This window comes from Taudactylus pleione, unplaced genomic scaffold (genome assembly GCF_031769625.1).
Source record: "Taudactylus pleione unplaced genomic scaffold, aTauple2 ptg000384l, whole genome shotgun sequence".
Lineage (NCBI taxonomy): Eukaryota > Metazoa > Chordata > Amphibia > Anura > Myobatrachidae > Taudactylus > Taudactylus pleione.
This window is the reverse complement of record NW_028284785.1, coordinates 1,134,602-1,161,186: the sequence shown is the minus strand read 5'-3', so window position 1 is coordinate 1,161,186 and position 26,585 is coordinate 1,134,602. Positions and strand designations below refer to the sequence as shown.

The 26,585-nt window shown below is 47.1% G+C and overlaps 1 protein-coding gene across 1 annotated transcript in view; it reads left to right on the top strand.

Annotated features, from left to right (window-relative positions):
* Positions 1–23,089, top strand: part of LOC148507789 (cell adhesion molecule CEACAM1-like) — a 57,380-nt gene extending 34,291 nt beyond the window's left edge. The window contains exons 4-9 of the mRNA XM_088445583.1: positions 8,077–8,352; positions 9,330–9,572; positions 11,738–12,076; positions 15,956–15,959; positions 16,244–16,368; positions 23,031–23,089. Of these exons, the coding sequence (XP_088301709.1) occupies positions 8,077–8,352; positions 9,330–9,572; positions 11,738–12,076; positions 15,956–15,959; positions 16,244–16,368; positions 23,031–23,089 (1,046 nt within the window). The remainder of the gene's footprint in view (positions 1–8,076; positions 8,353–9,329; positions 9,573–11,737; positions 12,077–15,955; positions 15,960–16,243; positions 16,369–23,030) is intronic.
* Positions 23,090–26,585: the final 3,496 nt, after the last annotated feature.

The window sequence follows — 26,585 nt, the reverse complement described above, 5'->3', positions numbered from 1 at the left end:
GTACACTCCAGTCCAAACCAAAAAAAAAATTATTTTCTGTGTTTGTGAATTGTGTGCGCAGTAGGCGCACGTGCATCAACAAAGTAGTGCCAAGCGTGCGCCTGTGTCATAAGTAAAGGGCCGGCTGGCTTGACCATTAAGGGTGCTGTAACCCCCGAAAGTACACTCCAGTCCAAACCCAAAAAAAAATTATTTTCTGTGTTTGTGAATTGTGTGCGCAGTAGCCGCACGTGCATCAACAAAGTAGTGCCAAGCGTGCGCCTGTGTCATAAGTAAAGGGCCGGCTGGCTTGACCGTTAAAGGGTGCTGTAACCCCCAAAGTACACTCCAGTCCAAACCAAAAAAACAATTATTTTCTGTGTTTGTGAATTGTGTGCGCAGTAGCCGCACGTGCATCAACAAAGTAGTGCCAAGCGTGCGCCTGTGTCATAAGTAAAAAGCCGGCTAGCTTGACCGTTAAAGGGTGCTGTAACCCCCGAAAGTACACTCCAGTCCAAACCAAAAAATAAATTATTTTCTGTGTTTGTGAATTGTGTGCGCAGTAGCCGCACGTGCATCAACAAAGTAGTGCCAAGCGTGCGTCTGTGTCATAAGTAAAGGGCCGGCTGGCTTGACCGTTAAGGGTGCTGTAACCCCCGAAAGTACACTCCAGTCCAAACCAAAAAAAAAATTATTTTCTGTGTTTAGCCGCACGTATATATCAAATTGATATAACATAAATGGAGGACCAAACTTTCTCCGATAAAAATAAAATAGAGAAAGATCAAGAACCACTTCCTCCTAGTGCTGAAGCTGCTGCCACTAGTCATGACATAGACAATAACATGCCATCAACGTCGTCTGCCAAGGCCGATGCCCAATGTCATAGTAGAGGGCACATACAATCCCAAATGGCAAAGTTCAGGAAAATGACCTTGAAAAAGACATTTAAATCAGCTGAAGAGAAACGTAAACTTGCCAATATGCCATTTACGACACGGAGTGGCAAGGAACGGCTAAGGTCAATCCCTAGTATGTTCATGACTAGTGGTTCAGCTTCACATGACGATGGAAGCCCTCCTCCCACTAAAAAAATCAAAAGAGTTAAGCTGGCAAAAGCACAGCGAAGAACTGTGCTTTCTAAGAAGATATCACAAATCCCCAAGGAGAGTCCAAGTGTGGTGGTGGTTGCCAAGCCTGACCTTCCCAGCACTGGACGGGAAGAGGTGGCTCTTTCCACCATTTGCACCCCCCCTGCAAGTGCTGAAAGGAGCACCCACAGTCCACTTGCTGATATGCAAATTGAAGATGTCACTGTTGAAGTACAACAGGATGAGGATACTGGTGTAGCTGGCGCTGAGGAGGAAGTTGGCGAGGAGGATTCTGATGGTGATGTGGTTTGTTTAAATCAGGCTCCGGGGGAGACAGTTGTTGTCCGTGGGATGAAAAACCCCATCACGGTCATGCCTGGGCAGAAGACCAAACATTCCACCTCTTTGGTCTGGCAATATTTCTATCCAAATCCGGACAACAACTGTCTTGCCATATGTACCATATGTAAAGGTGAAATAAGTAGGGGTAGGGACGTCAACCACCTAGGAACATCCTCCCTTATACGGCACCTGCAGCGCGTTCATAAAAAGTTACTGTCAAGTTCAGAAACTTTGGCTAAGACCGTAAGCAGTCCAGGGACACCTAAATCCCGTTGTCCTGTTGTATCCAAGCGCCTGCAAACCACACAGTCAACTCCCTCCTTGTCAATTTCCTCCTTAGTCAGGATCGGAAGTAGTCCTGCAGGCCATGTCACTGGCATGACTGACTCTCCTATCCGGGATTCCTCCGGAGGATCCTGCATTGCTACGCCTACTGCTGCCGCTGCTGCTGTTGCTGCTGCTGGGAGTCGTTCATCATCCCAGAGAGGAAGTAGGAACACCACTACTTTTACTAAACAATTGACCCTCCAACAGTCCTTAGCGAGGAGGATGAAGTACGACAGCAGTCATCCTGAAGCAAAACGTATAACTGAGGCCTTGACTGCTATGTTGGTGTTAGACGTGCGTCCGGTATCCGCCATTAGTGCAGTGGGATTTAGACAATTGATGGAGGTGTCCCCGGTTCCAAATCCCGTCTAGATTCACTTCACTAGGCAGGCGATACCGAGACTGTACAGAAACGTCAGAAAAAGTGTCCTCAGTGTCCTGAAAAATGCAGTTGTACACAATGTCCACTTAACCACGGACATGTGGACAAGTGGAACAGGGCAGACTAAGGACTATATGACTGTGACAGCCCACTGGGTAGATGTATCACCTTACGCAGCAACAGCAGCAGCGTCACCAGTAGCAGCATCTCAGAAACGCCAGCTCATTACAAGGCAGGCTACGTTGTGTATCACTGGTTTCAGTAAGAGGCACACCGCCGACAACCTCTTAGAGAAACTGAGGGAAATCATCGCCCAGTGGCTTACCCCACTTAGACTCTCCTGGGGATTTGTGATATCTGACAACGCCACCAATATTGTGCGGGCATTACATCTGGGCAAATTCCAGCACGTCCCATGTTTTGCTCACACAATAAACTTGGTGGTGCAGAATTTTCTGAAAAGCGACAGGGGCGTGCAGGAGACGCTTTGGGTGGCCCGAAAAATTTCTGGCCACTTTCGCCATTCAGCGACTGCGTGCCGAAGACTGGAGTGCCAGCAAACACTCTTGAACCTGCCCCGCCATCACCTGAAGCAAGAGGTTGTGACGCGGTGGAACTCAACCCTCTATATGCTTCAGAGGATGGAGGAGCAGCAAAAGGCCATACAAGCCTATACATCCACCTATGACATAGGCAAAGGAGGGGGTATGCACCTGACTCAAGCGCAGTGGAGAATGATTTCCGTGTTGTGCAAGGTTCTCCAGCCCTTCGAACTTGCCACACGTGAAGTCAGTTCAGACACTGCCAGCTTGAGTCAGGTCATTCCCCTCATCAGGCTTTTGCAGAAGCAGCTGGAGAAAGTGAAGGAGGAGCTAAGACGGAGCGATTCCGCTCGGCATGTGGGACTTGTGGATGAAGCCCTTCATTCGCTTTGCCAGGATTCCAGGGTGGTCAATCTGTTGAAATCAGACCACTACATTTTGGCCACCGTGCTCGATCCTAGGTTTAAAGCCTATGTGGTGTCTCTCTTTCCGGCCGACACAAGCCTGCAGAGGTGCAAAGACCTGCTGGTGAACACACTGTCAGCTGAAGCGGAACGTGACACGTCAACGGCTCCTTCTTTATTTTCTCTCGCAACTGGGGCTGCCAGGAAAAAACTTAGGTATCCTAAGCAACCGGTGGCGGTGATGCAGGGCAGGCAGGACCAAGTTTGGACATCTGGTCCGGACTGAAGGACCTGGCAACAATTTCTGACATGTCTACTGTCACTGCATATGATACTGTCACCATTGACAAAATGGTGGAGGATTACATCGGTGACAGCATCCAAGTAGGCATGTCAGACAGTCCATACCTGTACTGGCAGGAAAAAGAGGCAATTTGGAGGCCCCTGTACAAACTGGCTCTATTTTACCTGAGTTGCCCCCCCTCCAGTGTGTACTCCGAAAGAGTGTTTAGTGCAGCCGGGAACCTTGTCAGCGAAAGGCGTAGGAGGTTGCTTCCACAGAATGTGGAGAAGATGATGTTCATCAAAATGAATTATCAGCTCTTCCAGGGAGACCAGCCTCCAGAAGGTACAGAGGGACCTGTGGTGGTGGATTCAAGTGGGGACGAGTTAATACTTTGTGAGGATGAGGATGTACACACTGAAGAGGGTGAGGAATCGGTGGATGAGGAGGATGAGGATGACATCTTGCCTCCGTAGAGCCAGTTTGTGCAGGGACACATTAATTGCCAGCTTGTTTTGTGGGGGCCCAAACGAACCAATCATTTCAGCCACAGTTGTGTGGCAGACCCTGGCGCTGAAATGATTGATTTGTTAAAGTGTGCATGTCCTGTTTATACAACATAAGGGTGGGTGGGAGGGCCCAAGGACAATTCCATCTTGCATCTCTTTTTTTTCTTTGCATTATGTACAGTTTGGGGCCTAGTTTTTCTAACTGCCATCCTGTCTGCCACTGCAGTGTCACTCCTAGATGGGTCACGTGTTTGTGCCGCCCACTCGTGTCGCTTAGCATAGTCATCCAGCTACCTCGGTGCAACCTTTTGGACATAAAAACACTATTGTGAGGTGTGAGGTGTTCAGAATAGACTGGAAATGAGTGGAAATTAAGGTTATTGAGGTTAATAATAGCATAGGAGCAGAAAAACCTACAAATTCTGTGATTTTAGCTGTTTTTATGCTTTTTTAAAAAAAAATACAGATCCAAAACACAAAACCCAGAACCCAAAACACGGAAGGGTGGTTTTGGCAAAACCAATCCAGATCCAAAACACGAAGAAAGATCCAGATCCAAAACCAAAACACAAAACACGAAAAGTGGCCGGCGCACACCCCTAATTTAGACCATGTGGACATTCTGTTATCTACATTCTGACCACATCACATTACATTAATCATGAGAGTGAAGGGACACCAGAAATGTATATATAAATATAAAGTGCATACAATTTGAGTATTTACTTGATGTATGACATGCTAGCTTACATGTCTGTGAGACTCCGAAATTCAGGGGTGTTCTCCCATGCTCCAGAGAAAGGAGACAGCCCTTCCATGTCTTTATTATTATTATACTTTATTTTTATGGTCCCACAAGGGTTCAGCAGCGCATTAAAACTTAGCAAAACAAGAAAACAGTGACTTACAGTACAAGACAATGCAGGTCAAGGACATGGTTTATAAACATTGCTGCATCTGTGATCATAACACTCAAATAAGTAGCAAGGTGGCAGCAGCCAAAGGTTAGGTACCATTGTAGGGAATATAATATAGTGTAAGTAAGGGAAAGGAGAAGCACATGAGGGCTCTGCTCATTAGAGCTTACAATCTAAAGGGGAGGGGCAGACAGACAGGAGGGACACAGTTGGAGTAGACAGGGAGGAAGGAGCAAGAAGCAGTGCATTTAGTGGAGAGCTGGATGGCTTTGATGAAGAAGTAAGTTATGAGAACCCTCTTGAAGTTTAGTAGAGAGGTGGAGAGTCTGATAGGGAGAGGGAGAAAGTTCCAGAGGTAGGGAGCAACACGGGCAAATCTTGGAGGCAGGAGTGGAAGGAAGTAGTCAGTTAGCAAGAGAGGCGGCAGGCATTTGTTGAGCGAATAGGGTGGGCTGGATTGTGTTGGGAGATAAAGTAAGATATGTAAATGGGAGAGTATTGGGTGAGGGCTTTGTAAGTGAGTGTGAGAAGCTTGAATTGGGATCTGAATGAGAAGGGGAGCCAGTGTAAGGCTTGCAGGAGAGTGGAGGCAGTTGTAGTACAATTGGTTAGGAAGATGAGTTGGGCAGCAGAATTGTGGAATGTACACTGTAGATGGATGAACAGCTCTTATGACTAGTAGCTATGGGGGTAAGTGATTAGCTCATGCAAATAAATCAAATTATATAAAATTTGATTTTATGTGTGAGCTCATCACCTACCCCATTGATTAATTTCATAGCTACTAGTCATAAGCACTGTTCATCCATCTATTGTGTATTTTCTATATTGGGAGGTTGACACCCTCCATTTGAACTAGCTGCTGACTGACAGCGCCGTACTGATCTTTTCTTTTTTCATATTCAGCATTGTGGAATGATTGGAGTGGAGAAAGGTGGGAGTCAGGGAGGCCAGATAGGAGGAGGTTACAGTAGTCTAATCTCGGGATGACTTGTGAATGGAAGAGGGTCATAGTCATATTTCTGAGATGAAAATGACAGGACTGCAAAAGGTACTGAGGAGCTCATTCAGAGTCGGTCGTGAGCGCTGAGCGCTCATGACCGACTCGATGTTGCCCCACAGCGCATGCGCACGACGGTGCCGGCTCCGTCGTGCGCATGCGTGAGACCCGGCTAACGACGGGTGCTCCGTCGTTAGGGGTCTCGTTGCAGACGGGGCGAGCTGTCGATGTTGAGTGACAGCTCGCCCCGTTTGCTGGGTGGGCCGGGGGCGTGCCTGGCCAAACGGAGGCGTTCCAGTAGGAATGCTAGTCGTTTGGGGGCGGCCCCACTGACATCATCAGTGATGTCAGTGGGGAGCTTCCTGCTTGATCAGAGCAGGAAGCTCCCTGGGGCTTAAGGTTGACGAGACCCTACCTTAGGGTCTCGTCGTAAGCCCCGATGATCGCGATGGTCAAGACCATCGCGACCATCACCCTTGTCGGTCATTAGAGCTGTGGGTGTTAACCCACAGCCTAACGACCGACATGGAGGTGGCCGTTCAGGATGCAAGCGGCCGCCCTGATTCAGAGCGACCACTTGCATCCTACGACCGCCTCTGAATGAGGCCCTGAATGTGTAGTTTAAAGGTGCGGGAGGAGTCATGGAAATTGTGGGAGGTGAGGTTATATGGGAGGGTGGGAAAAACAGCTCAGTCTTGGACATGTTACATTTAAGAAAGTGCTGCGACATCCACCTCAAAGAGATACAGTTAGAGATATGAGTGAGGAGAGAGGAGGAGAGATAGATCTGAGTGTCATCAGCATAGCGATGATATTGGAGGTCAAAAGAGCTGATGAGCTCCCCTAGAGAAGACGTAAAGAGGAAGAATGGGAGAGACCAGTGATGTGGGCTGGCCAGGACTATGATGATGCAAGTTGCAGGGGGTGTGGCACCATGGGTGTAAGTTCATACCAGGTGCTCAGAGGCAAAAAAATCAACAGCCCCCCCGAGTGGCTCCAACTTCTGCATGCACCGATGTCTGTCGGCACATAAGCAGTAGCTCAGCTGAGGGGACAAAGGAGGAAGTAATGTGCCAGTAATCCTGGCAGTTGTCGACAATCTCCAGCTACTAACCCCCAGTTTTCTTTAGCCTCATCTCCCCATCTGTCTCTACAGTCTCATTCCCCCATGTTTCTGCAGCTCCACCCTCCAGTGTCACTCCAGAAATCCAGACCCCAGTGTCTCTCCAGCACCCCAATGTTTCTCCAGCTTTAGCCATCCCTCTACTCTCTTTCCAGCCCCAATGTATCTCCAGCTTCAGCAAGCCCCCTTCAGGCTCTTGAGCCCTCCAGTGTCTCTTCAGCTCCAGCCAGCCTGCTTCTGTTTCTCCAGCCCTCCAGTGTCTCCTCAGCTCGACAGCCCCTTCTGTCTTAAAAGTCCCCAAGCATCTCTCATGTTTCTCCAGCCCCCAGTGTCTCCATTTGTCTCTCCATCTACAGCCAGAACCTTCTGTCTCTCCAGCCCTCCATTGTCTTTTCAGCTCCAGTCAGCACCCTTCTATCTCTCCAGCCCACCAGTGTCTCTCCAGCTACAGTCAGCCCCTTCTGTCTCTAAAGCCCACGGTGTCTCTCCAGCTACAGTTAGCCCCCTTCAGTCTTTAAAGCCCCACAGTGTCTCTACTGTTTCAGCCATCCCCTTCTGTCTCTCCAGACCACCAATGTCTCTCCTGCTCCATCCAGCCACCTTCAATCCAGTGTCCCTCCAGATCCAGCTAGCCCCAGTGTCTCTCCAGCTCTAGCCCCTTCATCCCTTCAGCTACAGAGTTTGGGGCGGTAATGGGAGGGTAACTAAGCAAATGCAGGCGTGTTGGGACTGTTTAACCTTTATGTCATGGGTGCACATAAATTAGCCACTGCAATCTCCTTCACAGCATGAGAGCTCTCTGCATGTCAGAAGAGACGCAGTGTTTAAGACAAGTCAGAATTGACTTAGAGACTGCATGGCTGCCTGATCTGCATCGGTGTTCCTGATATTTACGCTGGTGCTCATCACCAGATGGATATGAGAAGGCGTCCCTCTGCTCGTGTAAGCTTAGGAAGATATTAGCATATTTTCACTATTGCATTCCATGAGAGACTGCAGCTGTGATTGACTTTGGTTAAATCTTGGGATCAGGCCCACTGTGTTACAGTACACTTTTTCCTGTTCACCACTTTTCATACATATCTCTACAGTGTAATAATGATAAATTATTGTGTGCTACAAAGACTATCTGTGTCTTGGCTGAGCCTCATGTTCTGTCCTGTGCTCCGATTTACAGTAAGGGTTTCGGAAGTGACACTTCGCAATAATGCTACACGCCCTGTCACTGTGGAGAGAGATTCAGTGGCTCTGACATGCTCATCGTACGGCACTGAAGTCAGCTACTACTGGACACTGATGGGGTCACCGCTGCCTGAGAATTCCCGATATCTCCTCACTAACAATAACTCCACCCTTGTTATCAGACCCGTCTCAAGGAGTGATCAGGGCTCCTTCATCTGTACAGTCAGGAACTATTTGAACAGTGAAAGCAGCAATGCCTTGAACCTAACATGTAAGTGCTGTTCAACATTTCCAGGTACTTAAATCTAGATCTAAAGAACATGTGGTTGTGTAGAGCTGGCACAACAGGCACCATTATGTTGGGCAATCAGCACTGGCAAACTTAGTAACTGAGACTGGGTATGCAGAATGTGACACAAGTTTTGTGTGATAAATGTAGCAATGGTGCCAATATCAGAAACAAACCAGAAGGTAAAAAAGAAAAACTATTATTATTATCACAAAAGTAGAGGTATGACTGACTCATGGTAGAACATCTGGGTTATTATTTGCAAGCCATTGCCTCCTATCGTCAGGGTCCTTGGAGACGGACCAGGCTCCAGATAGGGTGTAGTTGGGTTTGGTACAGGATACCAGTACTCTGAATCACGGTGGTCAGAGTCCCAACGACAGTATCCCGACAGGGTTAGGATACCGAGACCTGTCAGTAGGTATCCTAACCCTAACCTTCCCTCCCTGCACACTAATGCACATTCAGTGGCGGACTTTACCTAAAGTCATTCACCATCCCAGTGACTTCCTGGCTTCCCATTGGTAGCACTTTCTGCTAATCACATGCTGGAGAGTCCCTGGTGGAGGTGTTTTCTTCCCCTAGTACTACAAATCCATGCTTCAGTAGCAGACAGCGATTCCAATGGGAAGCCTCTCCCGTGCTATCATGGCAGCCCTACTCGGCTCTAGGGGCTGTAGCCGATGCAGACCCTAGAAGCTGACTTGTTGATTTCTGCACATTTGCAGGCCAGACCCCCCGACGTACCCAGGTAGAAACTGCTGCTGCCTGGGTACATTTCTAGAAACATTCGAAGATGCTCCCAGTTCAAACAATAAAACCATTCTGCATAGGACGCACCCATAAACATGTAAAAAGATCTCCAAAGCCCCATGAAGCTGCACTGGCTAGAAGTTTGCATTGCACTGTCCGTTCATAAATGACCTGAAGTGTGTAACCATATTGTATTGCAATTACAGGGTCTCCAGATGGGAACATTGGGTGTGGTGCACAGCGTTTAGGTCAAAGTGTCCAGTTTTCCTGCTTATGGCCTGGGGGTTACCCACCTGCTCTAGTACAAATGTTGTACCATAACCTCAACCTGATTGGCGTTGATGAAGTCATCACTGAAGTGCCATCTAACCAGATTTCTTATGGAACACAGATGTCCTGTAACGGAAAGCACGAGGAAATTACAGATGAAATCTGTTCACTGGTGATTGGTAAGAGGTCGATCCAGGGACCACATAAAACCATGAGAGCTCCAGGGGAAGCTGTAAAACACACTGATTTAATAACATGGTGCATTGTGCACAAATGGGCTATAATGCAGGGCGACCAACCAGGCATTATTTATGCTGCAGTTTAGAAGAGGAACACAAATGTCTAATTGTTTTTGGTTTGTGGAAGGTTTATGCACATAACATCTTTTTGTTCAAAGGGCCTTCTGACTTCAGATAACTTGGCCTGGTTTGTACAAACCCTCTTGCAACTTTAAATCATACTTGCCTACACTCCCAGAAGTCATAGGTGGCTCCCGATTTTTCGGGTAGACCCCGCGCCCCTGGAAGTGTAGGCAGATCTCCCGCATCCTGCCCACTTCCTAGTGAACTAGTGAACCGGGCAGGATGGGGATATTTGATGGGCAATTTGCATGTCTGTAGGGAGGTGGCGGGGCTAAGTTATCCAAATCAAGTCTTTAGCCCCGCCCCCTACGAGTGGACCCATGAATCGAGGACTTTTCCATGGAAGGGGTGGGGCCTAATTATGACATCAGCCTGGCCCCACCCCCCGAACAGGCAAGTAGAAACAGCTCTCCGGGCTACTCCCGAAAAGTATTTTCACAGAGTCGGTAAGAATGTTTTAAATACTGTAAATACATTGTTGTGTCTGTGAAATTTTATTCTATGTTTTTCACCAAAGTCTTTTTAGAATCTAGAGAGAGGGCCAGATTCACTACGGATTGCTATTGCGATTGCAGCTGCAATTACGCACGCAGTTCGGCTGCGAAAATATGCTAATGTCTGCAACCGCTCACCCGGCATAAAGACGACCACTACCACTTTCGCACATCCGAAAGACCTCGCAATCCTGCGTATACATCGGTAACATTGAGTAACATCGGAATCTCTCGCAGAATTACAGCAGGTACTTGAGCTACCTATATCCCGTCTCAGTGGCTAATTTATGCACGCGCAGGAATCGCCGTTGAAATGGACCGCCATGCCTGCGTTTCTCCAAACACTCCCCCAAAACCACCCCCAAATGCTGATGTCCCGTCCCTCGATCTGCAATGGCTGCGTAAGTGATCACAGTGCGATCGCAATGCTAACTCACGCATGCGCAGTACGCACCATCGGCCAATCTGCGTACGCTGTTGCAATTGCGATCCAAGGTCAATAAGGCCCAGAGTTGTTTATTTGCATTGCAACTGGATATAACTTGTATCTACAGTATTCTGTGCATTGAATACATTTGTATCCACAGGATAGTTCTGAGTCTTATTCAAGTGCCAACATAATAAACCAGTCTGTCCAAAAGATAGAAGGTGCTGATGAATACACAGACAGGAAACATAGGGGGCAAACCAATTAGGTGCAAGTTGGCTTGTGCGAGCAGATCTCACAGCGAACTCGCAATGCGAATTGCAATTGCAATCCAATTCCAAACTCGCATTTTCTTTTCAAACTAAATTCACATTTCCCCCCACTTTTTCGGGAGTTTAGGCACCCCAAATTGAGTTCTTTTTTTTAGATGAAAAATAATTGATTTTTTTTTTTTAAATTTCATTTTTTTGGAAAAAAATTAGTGGCCTCAAATTACCACAAAATCCCCTCTTTTTCTACTTTTTTTTGTAATTTTTCGTTTAATTAGTTTGAAATGAAACAAAAAAAGTTTGCTTTTTATAAAAAAAATGTTATTTTAAAAAAATGCACAAATGCACAAATCAGCAATTCGACACCATTTAGAACGTCCAATACTTACCTTATGCCCTTTAACAGCCCTCGATAAGATTCTGCTAACAAAGTTGTCACTTTTTTGGGGTCCAGGATGGTTTCCCCTGTCTTTCCTGCCGTTCTCCCAAGTCACATGTTATAGAAAATTTGCACACCTTCGCCACGAGTAGCCCAAATAGGCATTTCTAATCGGACCTCGCATTTCTCGGGAGCGCACATTCATGCTAAGTTTGTGAGTTTCATAAAACAAACTCGCACCTAATTGGATTTCCCCCATAAAGATAAAGCAGTGTTACAGGAGGACAGGAATAATCTACGGTAATTAAGTTTTTGCGAAACCTCTATAATAAATCCCATAGAATTTTCTTGCAGCCCTTTACAATAAGTTTGTTTGGGACTTGTTCACTTCCGGTTATTCTTTCATTTCTCAGATATTCCACAGTCTGCTGGGTTCATCAATGACAGCCCTAAGTCGGGCACTGTGGGAAGCAATGTCTTCCTTTCAGTTACTCTAAACAGTGGTAGAAGTGGACGGAATCTTCAGTCGGCTTTGACACAAATCTTCCCTGCAAAATTCTCATGGTTTCGACTCGACCCAAACCCCTCCGAACTCTTAACAGGAGGAAATGTCTCCATTATTTCCAATGACTACTCATCGTTTCTGGCTCTGAACTACATGACTGTGGAGCTGGCTGGTCGTTATATGTGCAAGGCCGAAAATCCCATGGGAAGCAACGAATTCACATTCATACTCAATGTGACAGCAGAAGGTGATACATCTACATATACAACTTCCCTCATACTAATGCTGGATAGTGTAACCTATATATACTTAGGAATAGTAACATAGGTAAAACAGCAGACAGAATGAATCCCTGCATACAGATATAGGAGTAGTCAGTAAACCATAACAATAAAAGACACTATGGGCTCAATTCAATTGAAAGCGAATTAAATAGCGCCAGGAGGGAGCTCCCGGAAGTCACTCAATTCTGCGAGCTGTTATGTCAGAGAATGCCCGTTCTCCCACCCGTCGTGCCTTAATCAGGGTGTTTAGTCGTGAGAATGGGCATTCCCAGCGCGATGCTGTTTCTGCCGCTCTAAGGGCAGAGAACAGCATTGCGCCTGTACTTTTGTCGGATTTCTCCTAGCACCCCTGGAGGGGTGCGAGAAGAAATCCTTAACAGCGCGCAGAATTGAATAGCTCCGGGAACTCCCTCCCGGCGCTATTTAATTTGTGTTCAATTGAATCGAGCCCTATGATGGATACTGTATTTACTGACAAGCTGTAATTGTGTAGTAGTAACCCATATCAACCAATTAGCACTTATCTTTACAAAGCTACTGCATGTTAGACATTGATATCAAATGTCTGATTGGCTGCTGTGAGTAACTGCTGTTTTGTACTGTGTTAACCAATAACCACCTATGGGCCGTATTCAATTTGAGGCGAAAACCCGTTATCACGTCATTTTCGCCTATTGTCATTATCCCCGTATTCAATTACAAAGGCTTTTCGCCTGTGCGTAAAGTCAATGTAAAAAAACGGGGATAAGTTTTCTCCAGCCTTTAGCTGGCGAAAAAGAGTGCAGAATTGGGGTTTAGGGGTGCACGCTTAAAAAAATAGCCTGCATCCCTGGAAATGCCCCCTAAGAACAATGTGTGTAAAAAAAGTTTTTAAAAAAAAATAGGGACACCCCAAAAAAATATTTAAAATTTTGGGGTTAAAAATAAATAAATAGGGAAAACACTTGTAAAATAGATACATTCAATCCAGAGGGGTTCCCAGGTATGCGGCAGGTGTTTTCTTCATTGCGGGTAGTAGCGGCAGGTACATTTTTGAAGAAATTTTAAAAATCATTTTAGGGACTTAAAAATATGCTTGCACCCATTTTCATGTACCCCAAATTTGATGTGCATAGTTACTTTTCCCAAAAAAAATCCTAAATACTATTCTGCATCACCTTCTTCAAAGCCGCATTTATGCACCTGCCGCGGCTATTTAAAAACCTGACTTCCCTTCAGCAGGCAAAAACGGGGGTACCCATAGTGATCCCCCATGTCTGGACATATTTAGGGGGGCCAAGGATGATTTCCCAAAAATTCCCATTTTTTTTGCCACTTCAAGTTCCGCTGGATCCCGTTTTCGCATCCTTTCTAATTGAATACGGGGAATATCGGGCACGTGCGCGATACTTTTCCGCCTTGAAAACAGGCGAAGGAGGTGAAAAGTCCAGCAGATTGAAGACGGGCCTATGTCTGAGACCTTGGCTGTTATTATCATGTGGGCATCTCAGATAGTCATAAATAGAAACAGAATACATACGACCGTACTTTACTGCAGTCAAAGAGTCTGATTCAGAGGTGGACGCTATTGCCAGGGATGCCAAGAGGGTGGGGGAGCGGGTACTAATTGCCCAGGCATGTTGGAGGGGTCAGCTGCTAAGGGATACATTATTCCCGTTTGCAGTGCTGCTGCAGCCCTTTGCATCCTCCGACGACCCCCTGTGCAACTGCCGGCGCTGTGAAAACTATGGTTCATTTTTTAGGGGGCATGGCCATGCCACCCCAGCTTTGGCCACACCCCTCTCAGTACCCAGGCTCATGGCCACTCTCAACGGCCCTGGCTATTGCTGCTGCGACTGGGTAATTTTATGCTTCCTACTGAGACCCCCACTGGCTGTGGCGCTAATCCACAGCTATGCGTATCACACCAATGGGCATTGCACCAGCCATGTGGAGACACAGAATGTCCGTCCAGACATGGCTGCCAGGATCAGTGCAACTGCGGCAAACTCCCCTGTTACCACCCGGAAATGCCAGTATGCAGTCGGGAAGCCGGCGGACCTAATCCAGACAGCCGGCTTCCCGACTGCTTTATCCCGGCGAGGGTTAAATGACAGGCGTCTAAATCTAGACGCCTGTCATTTTACTGACGCCGGGAGACCGGCGCCCCGGCATCCCGATTGAAGGGATGCCGGGTGCCACAGTGGACAGTCACAGGGGGGGGGAGGTTTAGGTTTAGGGCACCCGGGGGGGACTTAGGGTTAGGCACCCCCCAGGAGGTTAGGGTTAGGCTAGGGGGAGGGAGGGTTAGCCACCCACGGGGGCTACTTAGGTTTAGGCGGCGGGGAGGGGGGGGTTAGGTTTAGGCACTTAGAGGGGGGATTAGGGTTAGGCATCCTAAAGGGAGGGTTAGGGTTAGGGGGTTAGAAATAGGTTAGTAAATACTTACCTTCAACAATCAGGAATTCCTCCTCTACAGGGATGCCGCTGTTGGGATTTCAACCGCCGGGCAGGGGTCCGGCGGTAAATCATACAGATTCCGAAATGCCCACTGAATTGCCTCTCTTTGCATCCAAATTCAATTTGCATCTTTTGATGGTAACCATTGGGACGCGTGCGCAGTGCGGCTCGAGTGCATGTAAGACTGAAAATGATGCTTGGATCCGACATCGCCACCGTGTCCACCTGTGTATCAGGACTCATTTATAGTCAGGAGAGGGGGGCAACCAGAAGGTCTGCAAGTATGCTCCTCCTGCAGCATTAGCGTATATGCACAGATCAGCTGCGTCCAAAACAAAGCCGCTGTGTGCATAAGCGTACAGCGTACAGCTCCAAATCAGGCCCATGGTCTACAAGTGTATGTTAGAAAATGCAGCCTCCCTGGAGGATAATGAATGAGGATATGTTTTATTTACACATATTTAAACCTGTGAAGGAAAGGAGTTGGCATTGGTGGTCAGAGCCATAACTAGACTTTTTGGTGCCCTGTGCCAGAGAGAACATTGGTGCCCCTCCCCCATTTTTTAAATAGGGACATAAGAGAGTGCACCTGAAAAAGGGCCATGGCCTCACGGGGAAGGGCCAGGGAAGAGATAGGAGAGGTCAGGAGATACTGGGGATAAAATAAGAGGAAGCTACAAGTGAGAATGATAATAAACAGGAACACTGACAGGCCCAAACAGCGCCCCCTGCCCTGCGGTGCCCTGTGCCGTGGCACTGTCACACTACCTTAGTTACAGCCCTGTTGGTGGTCATTCTAGTATCTGAGTATGCTCCTGAAATGGCTTAATTTTCAGGCTGTGCACAAATGACTCAAAACAATTATGATTATATATCCATTTACAGATCAACAAATGAGGCATAACCACTGATTTTATTTTTTATGAATGTCCCCCATTTAACAATGAAGCATAACCCCTTTATCGCTTGCTAAAGGGGTTATGCCAGCTTTCTGGATTTAACAAACAGCGGTAATCTAGGATTACCTAGATGGCGAGAGCGATGCGGTACCCATTGCCGGCAATAGAGACCCGGAGGTGCCTTTCCAGCTTCAGCAAAGCCTTCCAGGCACTGCCGGGTCCCCGTGTCATGCACATGCGCAGATAGACCGGCGCGCATGCGCATAACACCGGAGCCCATCGCTGGCAGCGTTAGGCTGCCGGCAGCCCAGCGGAGGAGCTCGCCAAGGACCTGGACTTCACGTGACCTCGCCGGAGGGGTAAGTATTGGTAAGTACCAGTGAATTTTTCGTTGGTATCCCAGTGACACTAAACGAAATATTCTGTTGGTATTTGCCTTCGTTGTTAAATGGGGGCCATTGTATTCTTATTTACTGATGTGAGTGTGATAATTATTCCATATAGAACTGTTTTGAGTACACCCAAACAAGTTAATCTCAAGTATAGATATAAGCATATAAAAAAATGTATTTCATTAAAACACTCTTCCGCTTTGTATATGTACCATTGTGTAAAATATTTTATAAATTTTTTCCATATTAGTGCCCTCATGTGGTCCCACAACTGCCCACTAGAGGGCACTAGTACGCGTAGAGTATAAAATACCTTCCTCACTTGTCTTCTTTAGAAAGCTTGATACATATCCCAGCTAAGTACCATCTCTCTGATCAATTTAGCTGTGCCTGATGACAGTCTCTCAGCGGGTGCCATAGCCGGTATTGTCATTGGCTCCGTCGCTGTTGTGGCACTGATCGCTTTCACCATCGCCCTTGTTTTCTACATAAAAGATGGTCGTAAACAAAAAAGCAACAAAAGGGGTAAGAAAATAAGGAAATATTTTTTTGCTGTGAGCTGTTTTTTATGCATATGTATCCGACAAATCAAAAGACTCAGTGAGCATGGTTGATACAGTCATTTGTGGGCTTATGTCTGGTGCATTACGTATGTGTGGAGTTGCAGGTTCAGCATATTATGGGTGTGGGTGCAAGTTGGTATGTAGCATGTGTGGATGAAGATGACTGGTATGGGTACAGTATAACGAGTTTGGCATAATCTGTTACAATAGTATGGACCCAGTTGCTAAAATAGGTGTGCAATACAATATGGATGGCCGTATGGCTGTTACAATGTGTGAGGGCACATGGATGGTATATTGGGGGGGGTTTCACAGAATGGTAAATAGTGCTTGTTAGAATTTCTGGTATATTAAATGCTGGTTGTTTTACATGCCGTACCCATACCTGCTAATGTGTATAGACCCATACACGGAGACAGGGCTTCAGTCAGAAATTATGGGGCCTGGGACTGCCAAAATCGCAGCCCCTTCCCCACAGACACTCACCTTAATTACCACACTCTTATTCCTATTCTGTTCTAGCTGCTCCCCAGTCCTCACATGCCGCGGCTCCTCTATTTATTCAGTGCCGTTGAGCGGCATGACGTTATGACATCCCATCACGTCGGGTAACAAGAAATACTTTATTGTACAGGACAGGTGAGACATAGGTATGAGGCGTAGCGGGAGGGTGGTCCTCTGTGTCTGGGTGATAAATTACCCACGAGTCACTTCTATTGTGCAGCAGCGGGGGCAGTAGTGGGCGGCGTGCTGGTAGGAGCGGGTTCCCCCTGGCTGGGCCTGTCACTCACAAACAATATAATAGTAGTAGCGGGCGGGTGACTGTACCCCAAGTGTCAGGTCGCTGCTTTGTTAGGAGGCGGAGCGAGAGGGCATCTCTGGGCTTATGCGTCGGCAGTGGCAGGGGTTAGGAGCGGGCGGGCCCCCCGAGTGTCCGGGCCCGGGACTCCAGTCCCAGCCAGTGTCCCCCTGATGGCGGCCCTGCCAGGAAATGTACTTAGCTCTGGAAAGTAATAAATTGGAAAATGATAAACTACCAGCCACTCAGCTCCTAACTGTCATGTTACAGGCTGTGTGTGAAAAATGACAGTTAGGAGCTGATTGGTTGGTATTTTAACACTCTCCACTTGATCACTTTTCAAAGCTTAGTACATCTGCCCCATAGTGTTTTTATCTTCAGCATATTACATTTTGCGTCACAGTGTGCTGGATCCTTACCTACAGGCCAGATTTCTAACAATCAGTATTTGTTTGGGTCTGATGTTTCAAGTGGGAGATACTATGATGCTATTATGGGGAATATTAGCAAATAATATTTGCGGTGCATAGGGTGTTTTCGATGGGTACTCGCTAATATTACGGATGCTCCGAATGTATGAAGGAGGGACCGCAGTTATCTGCCTCAGTCCCTCCATCAGCAGCCACAGCCCCTGTAGGTTTCTGAAATGGCGCTAGTCACTTTAGCTTATGGGCTACACTCCTGAAAAATTGCAGAGAAAAGCGGCAATAAAAAAATTATAAACTGACAAAAAAGATGTATAAGAACATTATTTACATAACTTCAGAAATAAGGATGTAAAACATTAATGATTCCCTGGATTTAAATGACTACTGTCCTTCAAGTTGAACTATTCTTTAAATGACAGGTACAATATTTTACAACAGGGCCTGTTCTAGACCAATAAGAGCCCAGGGTGAAAAGTCCTTAGATTGTTTTTGTGTGTACTAAATAAAATACACTATATGATGATCTTCCCTTGGTGTGCTTTACACAGACTGTGGTTGCCGTTTTAAATTTTCACCTGCAACCCGCCAGGAAGCAGCGGCTTAAAAAGCTGCTGCTTCATAAATAAATCAAAGTGTCTTCAGTCTTCAGTCAGTGGCCCTGATTCAGAGCCGGACGCTCTGACAGAGCGCTCGTTCTGAATCAGGGCGTTTTTTTTTTTTTTTTCAGAACGGCCTCCTGGCCGCTCACATAGCTGTGGGTGACCATCCACAGCTATAGCGAGCGGCCATGATGATGGTCGCGATGGTCACGACCATCGGGCTTGCGACGAGACCCTTGTGGTAGGGTCTTGTGGCCGCAAGCACCAGAGAGCTTTCGGCTCTCACAGAGCTAGAAACTCTCCCACTGACATCACTTGTGATGTCAGTGGGTCCACCCCCAAACGGCAGGCGTTCCTTCGGGAACGCCTCAGTTTGGCCAGTCACACCCCTACCAAAGGGGGCGAGCTGTCACTCACCATCGACAGCTGGCCCCCTTTGTTGCGAGACCCGGAGCAATGGAGTTCCCGTCGCTATCCGGGTCTCGCGCATGCGCACGACGGAGCCGGCTCCGTCGTGCGCATGTGCTCTGGGCCACCTTGGACCCGGTTGCGAGCGCTCAGCGCTTGCGACCGGGTCTGAATCAGGCCCCGTATTCACTATTTATCTAGGATATCACATGATCTAGAAGATGCCTGTTTGTGAAGGAATATAACCAATGTATTCATCATCTTACAACACAGGGTCAACAAGACTCGTACCCCCTAGGTCACCTCGTGCCCCATGTCCTCTTCAGCCTCCTGCCCCCTGTGTCTCTCCAGCCTCCTGTCTGTGTCTCTCCAGCCTCCTGTCCCCTTTCATTCCAGCCTCCTGTGACTCCAGCCCTGTCTTTCCAGCCTCCAGCCCCATCACTTCAGCCTCCTGTCACTCCAGCCCCATCTTTCCAGCCTCCAGTTCCATCACGTGGGTCTTCTGTCTCTCCAGCCCCCTGCCCCCTTCGACTCCAGCCTCCTGTCACTCCAGCCTCCTGTCCATTGTCACTCCAGTCCTTCCTATTGTCACTACAACCTCCTGTATCACCTCAAGAGACAACTCCCTTGCCAACCCCCACCCAGACCCCTCCAACTCACCTTCTTTTTTGACAGCCTGCTGCATGATTCTTTTCATGCTCCCGGGTCTTTCACAGCAGTGCTGCATGGAGGAAAGACATGGGGCTGCATGTGGTTGGCCGACCGTAATCTGATGGTGTGGCAGAGCGATAACCCTGCCAGCCCACCCTGTGAGCTGCCTTTGCTTTACAATCATACTTGAGATATGATTGTTCTTACAATTTTACTGATGATTTAAATTCCCAACGAACAAGTAGACTCATGCATATACACTATGCAAACCATGATCCTCATCTCACCATTTGCTGAAAAGATTGTGACTCCGTACACACTCTATAGATATCTGGTTACACTGTTGGAGGAGCATTAGCGTGAAGTTGGGTACACACTTTTTCAATTGCAGGCTGATCGGGTAAAACTGTCCTGATCAGCAGTGCAGTCTGTCCCCAGTGTGACCCCTGTCAGCTGCCTGTGAGCTGCGTACACTCTGTGCAGACATAGCACAGTGTGTACGGGCTTCTAGGGGATCGGGAGATCGAACCTATAAATATTAAACAGTACATAAGAATAAGATGCGACTTCCCGATCCCGACCGCTGCAGGAGTGTTAAATCCCGTTTATTGGCTAATGCTCCTGCATCGGGACAGAGTACACACCTATACAATCCAACGGCCGTTCTCTCGATTTTGGACGAACGGCCCGATAATTGTATAGGTGTGTACCCAGCTTAACTATTGGACAAAATGGTTGGTAGTGCCAGTGCCGTTGAGAGATCAACTGGACCAGGGTACTGAGGGTGTGTTGAGCATCAAACATAGATTTGTTGCATAAAAATAGAAACATTTTCTTGGCTTGCACGGCCATTCGGTTCCCAAAAGCTATAACTGCCCAATTCTGCTCCCTTTCCTCGCTAAAACAAATTCCCTCATGGAGAGATCATGAGGGAGGTTTCAACAACCACATGGAGGGGAAAGTATGTCGTGGTCCCATTACAGGTATTGCAGACCCCATCGGTCCAACAAATAGTACATGCAGGGTAAGTACCCTTTGTGGCGCCATTTAAATAAAGAATAATAAGTAGAACATTTTTTCAAAGTTCAGCCTTCCACTCCCTAATTACCAACTCTTTCAAAGATATAAGCATTTACCTTTTCTGCTAAAACAATGTTTAATTTATTCTTCTATTTGACATATCAATGATGAGAGTGTGGTGAATGTTTTTGTTGCAGGTTGCAATTATGTGTGTGCAGTATTTTATTACAGTACTTACATTATACCTACAAATGTGCTTCTCTGCTAAAGTGCCACAGGCAGTGCGAATGCCTCCCAATAAAGGTATAAGGTTGATATCCGATCTTCCCTAGTTCTAGGATGTTTTAAAATTGAAGCCCTTTTGTCAAGTGGAACAGTCTACCGTAACAGATTTTAAAAGATCGGTGTATGAGCCTTATTTTGCCAAATCAAAATTTGACATTAGACTGATGTATCCGATTGCAGCCAATACAAGATTTGCTTTGGAGACTTAAAATAATGCTCTTTGTGTACCCTGCGCCTGATTCAGTAAGGATCGCTAATGCAACTGCGTACGCAGATCGACCGATCGTTAGCCATTGCGCTTGCGCATAAGCCACACTGCGTGCGCACTGCAATCGCACTGCGATTACGGACGCACAGAGGAAGCCATCGCAGAGAGAATGACAGGCTGTGAGCGTTTGGGGGTGGTGACGGGCGAGTGGTCATAAAAACGCAGGCATACGTTTGAACGCCGTTGCATGGGCGTGCATAAATTAGCCACTGCGATTGCATAAGCAGCTGGAGTACTCTCTGTGTGCAACGAGACTTGCAGTTTCTGCGACAGGTCAGACCTGCTGTATATGTGCGTGACTGGCCGATGTGCCTCGATGGTACCGATGTTTATGCCGGTAAGCGACGTCATACGCATGTGAGAAGGCAGCAAGGGCCGGCTGTGTTTTGGCAGGCACTAGCATATTTCCGCCGCTGCTCTCCAGCCGCCATCACATTAGCGATCCTTACTGAATCAGGCCCTCTGTTATAGAAGACTGGTGTCTGTAGTATATAGAGGTAATCCTCAAAACTAGAGACGCTCAAAATTGTTTCAAAATCGTTCTGAAATCTGTGTGAAGTTTAAAAAAAATTGCTCTAATCCTCAAACTTTAGAATCTGTAGTAATGTTTTTTTTTCTTTCAACTAAATTGTTTTGACCATGCTTGAGCTGTTTTAATCCTAAATGTCCACATTATATCATTCAAATTCAAACACGGTAATGTTTGATGCTCAAAGTGCATCATAAGACTTTTTTTTAAAGAATTCTTCGAAATGTACTGTACACATTTCATCTCCTGCAGGCAGAAAAGGCCACATTTCAGAGTTTATTTAAACTTCTGTGAATTCTATGCTGGGTACACACTGGACAATCAATTGATCGGCCAATATATCGTGCCCCCGTCGGCCAGTGTGTACAGACGATATGTCTGTGAACGAGGTCGTTCATAGACATATCGCATTGGCTGTGCTGCACAGCCGATCGCCCGTACACAGGGGCGCCGAGAGGGGGGGGAGCCGCGAGCGGGTACTAATTACCCGGGTCCGGCACCGCTCCCCATCCCTCTTAGGCCACAGCAGCCCAGCACACGCTGCTGTGTGCTGGGCTGCACTGGGAGACTGTCCGAGGCTGCTAAAGCAGCAGCCGGAGAGTCTCCTATGCCAAAGGGGGGAGCGATCACGCTGATCGTGCCCCCCATTGGCTGTGCACCAGGCTGAGGGGCACACAGCGCCCCCCTCCCCAGCGCCGCAAATGGGTTTTAAGGGGGTGTGGCCACGAGGTCCGCAATTAGGCCACGCCCCCTGCCCGCCCCCAGGCCAGCCCGACCCGCTGCAGCATGCAGATGATGGTCATTCAGTGTGTATGAACGACCATCTGCAGACATATCGCTGTAGTGTGTACCCACCTTAAACTAGAAAACTTCAGTACAAACTTCTAATTTGAACTTCAAGCCTTAATTTTGAATCCCAATAAAATCTTACCAATTATAAAATTCACAACATTTGTGGGTAAATTTAAAAAAATTTTCCTTTATTTTTGAGATTATTTTTACTAAGAATTTAAGGTCATGGGGGGTGATTCAGCCGCGGACGAATTTGCTATCGCAGCTGCTAACATATTAGCAGCTGCGATAGCACTAATACGGTAATACATCCAGAGGCATCACGCATCCTGCATGCATTACTGATCAGAGCTGTGCCCAAGGATGCAGCAATGGATCATAATTGGATCCCATCACAGGGCTGATTGACCATGGGGGTCACACAAGCTGGCCGCCGCAGTTGAGTAAAAATAGGCCAGGAAATCTCCATCAGCTGACGGAGATCCTGGCCTCTCCACTCCCCCCACGACGACACGCCTACGTTTTGGCCGCCGCCCCCTCCCCGCCCAGAAACGGCAGCAGACTGTCAATCACTGAAAGTCTGGCTGCCGGACTGCATTGCTGATTGCAGACCCGTTTTGCACATGCGCAGATTACCGATAATCGGGCTTCTGCGATCAGCAGTGCACGCTCAGGCCCATAGAGCCATATCGGGATGACTGAATTTCAAACTGCCTTGACTGAATAATCTGTGAATACGTTATTGAGTAACATACACTTTGTCTTCTTCAGATAATAATTTTTCTCCTAAGAACCAAGAAACCCCTGCTCCAGCAAATATCCCTAATCCATATATTAATATGCAGGAAAGGCCAGAAATGACACCAAGAACTACTTCTGCACAGGTACTTTATGTTTCCAGTGAAGCAGTATTGTCCTCCTTGAATGTCTAGTTATTCACATACAGAAGTACCAATGTACAGCACAGTACGGTCTGTTCCAATGTACAGCACAGTACGGACTGTTCCAATGTACAGCACAGTACGGACTGTTCCAATGTACAGCACAGTACGGTCTTTTCCAATGTACAGCACAGTACGGTCTGTTCCAATGTACAGCACAGTACGGTCTGTTCCAATGTACAGCACAGTACGGTCTGTTCCAATGTACAGCACAGTACGGTCTGTTCCAATGTACAGCACAGTACGGTCTGTTCCAATGTACAGCACAGTACGGTCTGTTCCAATGTACAGCACAGTACGGACTGTTCCAATGTACAGCACAGTACGGACTGTTCCAATGTACAGCACAGTACGGTCTGTTCCAATGTACAGCACAGTACGGTCTTTTCCAATGTACAGCACAGTACGGTCTTTTCCAATGTACAGCACAGTACGGACTGTTCCAATGTACAGCACAGTACGGTCTGTTCCAATGTACAGCACAGTACGGTCTGTTCCAATGTACAGCACAGTACGGTCTGTTCCAATGTACAGCACAGTACGGTCTGTTCCAATGTACAGCACAGTACGGTCTGTTCCAATGTACAGCACAATACGGACTGTTCCAATGTACAGCACAGTACGGTCTGTTCCAATGTACAGCACAGTACGGTCTGTTCCAATGTACAGCACAGTACGGTCTTTTCCAATGTACAGCACAGTACGGTCTTTTCCAATGTACAGCACAGTACGGTCTGTTCCAATGTACAGCACAGTACGGTCTGTTCCAATGTACAGCACAGTACGGTCTTTTCCAATGTACAGCACAGTACGGACTGTTCCAATGTACAGCACAGTACGGTCTGTTCCAATGTACAGCACAGTACGGTCTGTTCCAATGTACAGCACAGTACGGTCTGTTCCAATGTACAGCACAGTACGGTCTTTTCCAATGTACAGCACAGTACGGTCTTTTCCAATGTACAGCACAGTACGGTCTGTTCCAATGTACAGCACAGTACGGTCTGTTCCAATGTACAGCACAGTACGGTCTGTTCCAATGTACAGCACAGTACGGTCTGTTCCAATGTACAGCACAGTACGGTCTGTTCCAATGTACAGCACAGTACGGTCTGTTCCAATGTACAGCACAGTACGGTCTGTTCCAATGTACAGCACAGTACGGACTGTTCCAATGTACAGCACAGTACGGTCTGTTCCAATGTACAGCACAGTACGGTCTGTTCCAATGTACAGCACAGTACGGTCTTTTCCAATGTACAGCACAGTACGGTCTTTTCCAATGTACAGCACAGTACGGACTGTTCCAATGTACAGCACAGTACGGTCTGTTCCAATGTACAGCACAGTACGGTCTGTTCCAATGTACAGCACAGTACGGTCTGTTCCAATGTACAGCACAGTACGGTCTGTTCCAATGTACAGCACAGTACGGTCTGTTCCAATGTACAGCACAGTACGGTCTGTTCCAATGTACAGCACAGTACGGTCTGTTCCAATGTACAGCACAGTACGGTCTGTTCCAATGTACAGCACAGTACGGTCTGTTCCAATGTACAGCACAGTACGGTCTGTTCCAATGTACAGCACAGTACGGACTGTTCCAATGTACAGCACAGTACGGTCTGTTCCAATGTACAGCACAGTACGGTCTGTTCCAATGTACAGCACAGTACGGTCTTTTCCAATGTACAGCACAGTACGGTCTTTTCCAATGTACAGCACAGTACGGTCTGTTCCAATGTACAGCACAGTACGGTCTGTTCCAATGTACAGCACAGTACGGTCTGTTCCAATGTACAGCACAGTACGGTCTGTTCCAATGTACAGCACAGTACGGTCTTTTCCAATGTACAGCACAGTACGGTCTGTTCCAATGTACAGCACAGTACGGTCTGTTCCAATGTACAGCACAGTACGGTCTGTTCCAATGTACAGCACAGTACGGTCTGTTCCAATGTACAGCACAGTACGGTCTGTTCCAATGTACAGCACAGTACGGACTGTTCCAATGTACAGCACAGTACGGACTGTTCCAATGTACAGCACAGTACGGTCTTTTCCAATGTACAGCACAGTACGGACTGTTCCAATGTACAGCACAGTACGGTCTGTTCCAATGTACAGCACAGTACGGTCTGTTCCAATGTACAGCACAGTACGGTCTGTTCCAATGTACAGCACAGTACGGTCTGTTCCAATGTACAGCACAGTACGGTCTGTTCCAATGTACAGCACAGTACGGTCTGTTCCAATGTACAGCACAGTACGGTCTGTTCCAATGTACAGCACAGTACGGTCTTTTCCAATGTACAGCACAGTACGGTCTGTTCCAATGTACAGCACAGTACGGTCTGTTCCAATGTACAGCACAGTACGGTCTGTTCCAATGTACAGCACAGTACGGTCTGTTCCAATGTACAGCACAGTACGGTCTGTTCCAATGTACAGCACAGTACGGTCTGTTCCAATGTACAGCACAGTACGGTCTGTTCCAATGTACAGCACAGTACGGTCTTTTCCAATGTACAGCACAGTACGGTCTGTTCCAATGTACAGCACAGTACGGTCTGTTCCAATGTACAGCACAGTACGGTCTTTTCCAATGTACAGCACAGTACGGTCTGTTCCAATGTACAGCACAGTACGGTCTGTTCCAATGTACAGCACAGTACGGTCTGTTCCAATGTACAGCACAGTACGGTCTTTTCCAATGTACAGCACAGTACGGTCTGTTCCAATGTACAGCACAGTACGGTCTGTTCCAATGTACAGCACAGTACGGTCTGTTCCAATGTACAGCACAGTACGGTCTGTTCCAATGTACAGCACAGTACGGTCTGTTCCAATGTACAGCACAGTACGGTCTGTTCCAATGTACAGCACAGTACGGTCTTTTCCAATGTACAGCACAGTACGGTCTGTTCCAATGTACAGCACAGTACGGTCTGTTCCAATGTACAGCACAGTACGGTCTGTTCCAATGTACAGCACAGTACGGTCTGTTCCAATGTACAGCACAGTACGGTCTGTTCCAATGTACAGCACAGTACGGTCTGTTCCAATGTACAGCACAGTACGGTCTGTTCCAATGTACAGCACAGTACGGTCTGTTCCAATGTACAGCACAGTACGGTCTGTTCCAATGTACAGCACAGTACGGTCTGTTCCAATGTACAGCACAGTACGGTCTGTTAATAATAATAACCCTGCAAAATATGTTCAATTATGTTTTATGTGGAAATCACCATGAGCCCTATTTAACAATATTATTTATTTTAGTATCTCATGCATTTACTAAAGGGCAATTGGGTAAAATTCTACTCCTAACTCTAATTATCACATATTGTTAGTAAGCAGATCGCATTTCCCATAATTGTAATGGGAAATGTGATCTGCTCAGATTTACTAAAAATAGATTGTGAAAAAATACCGGAGGAAGCCCTGTGATAATAACAC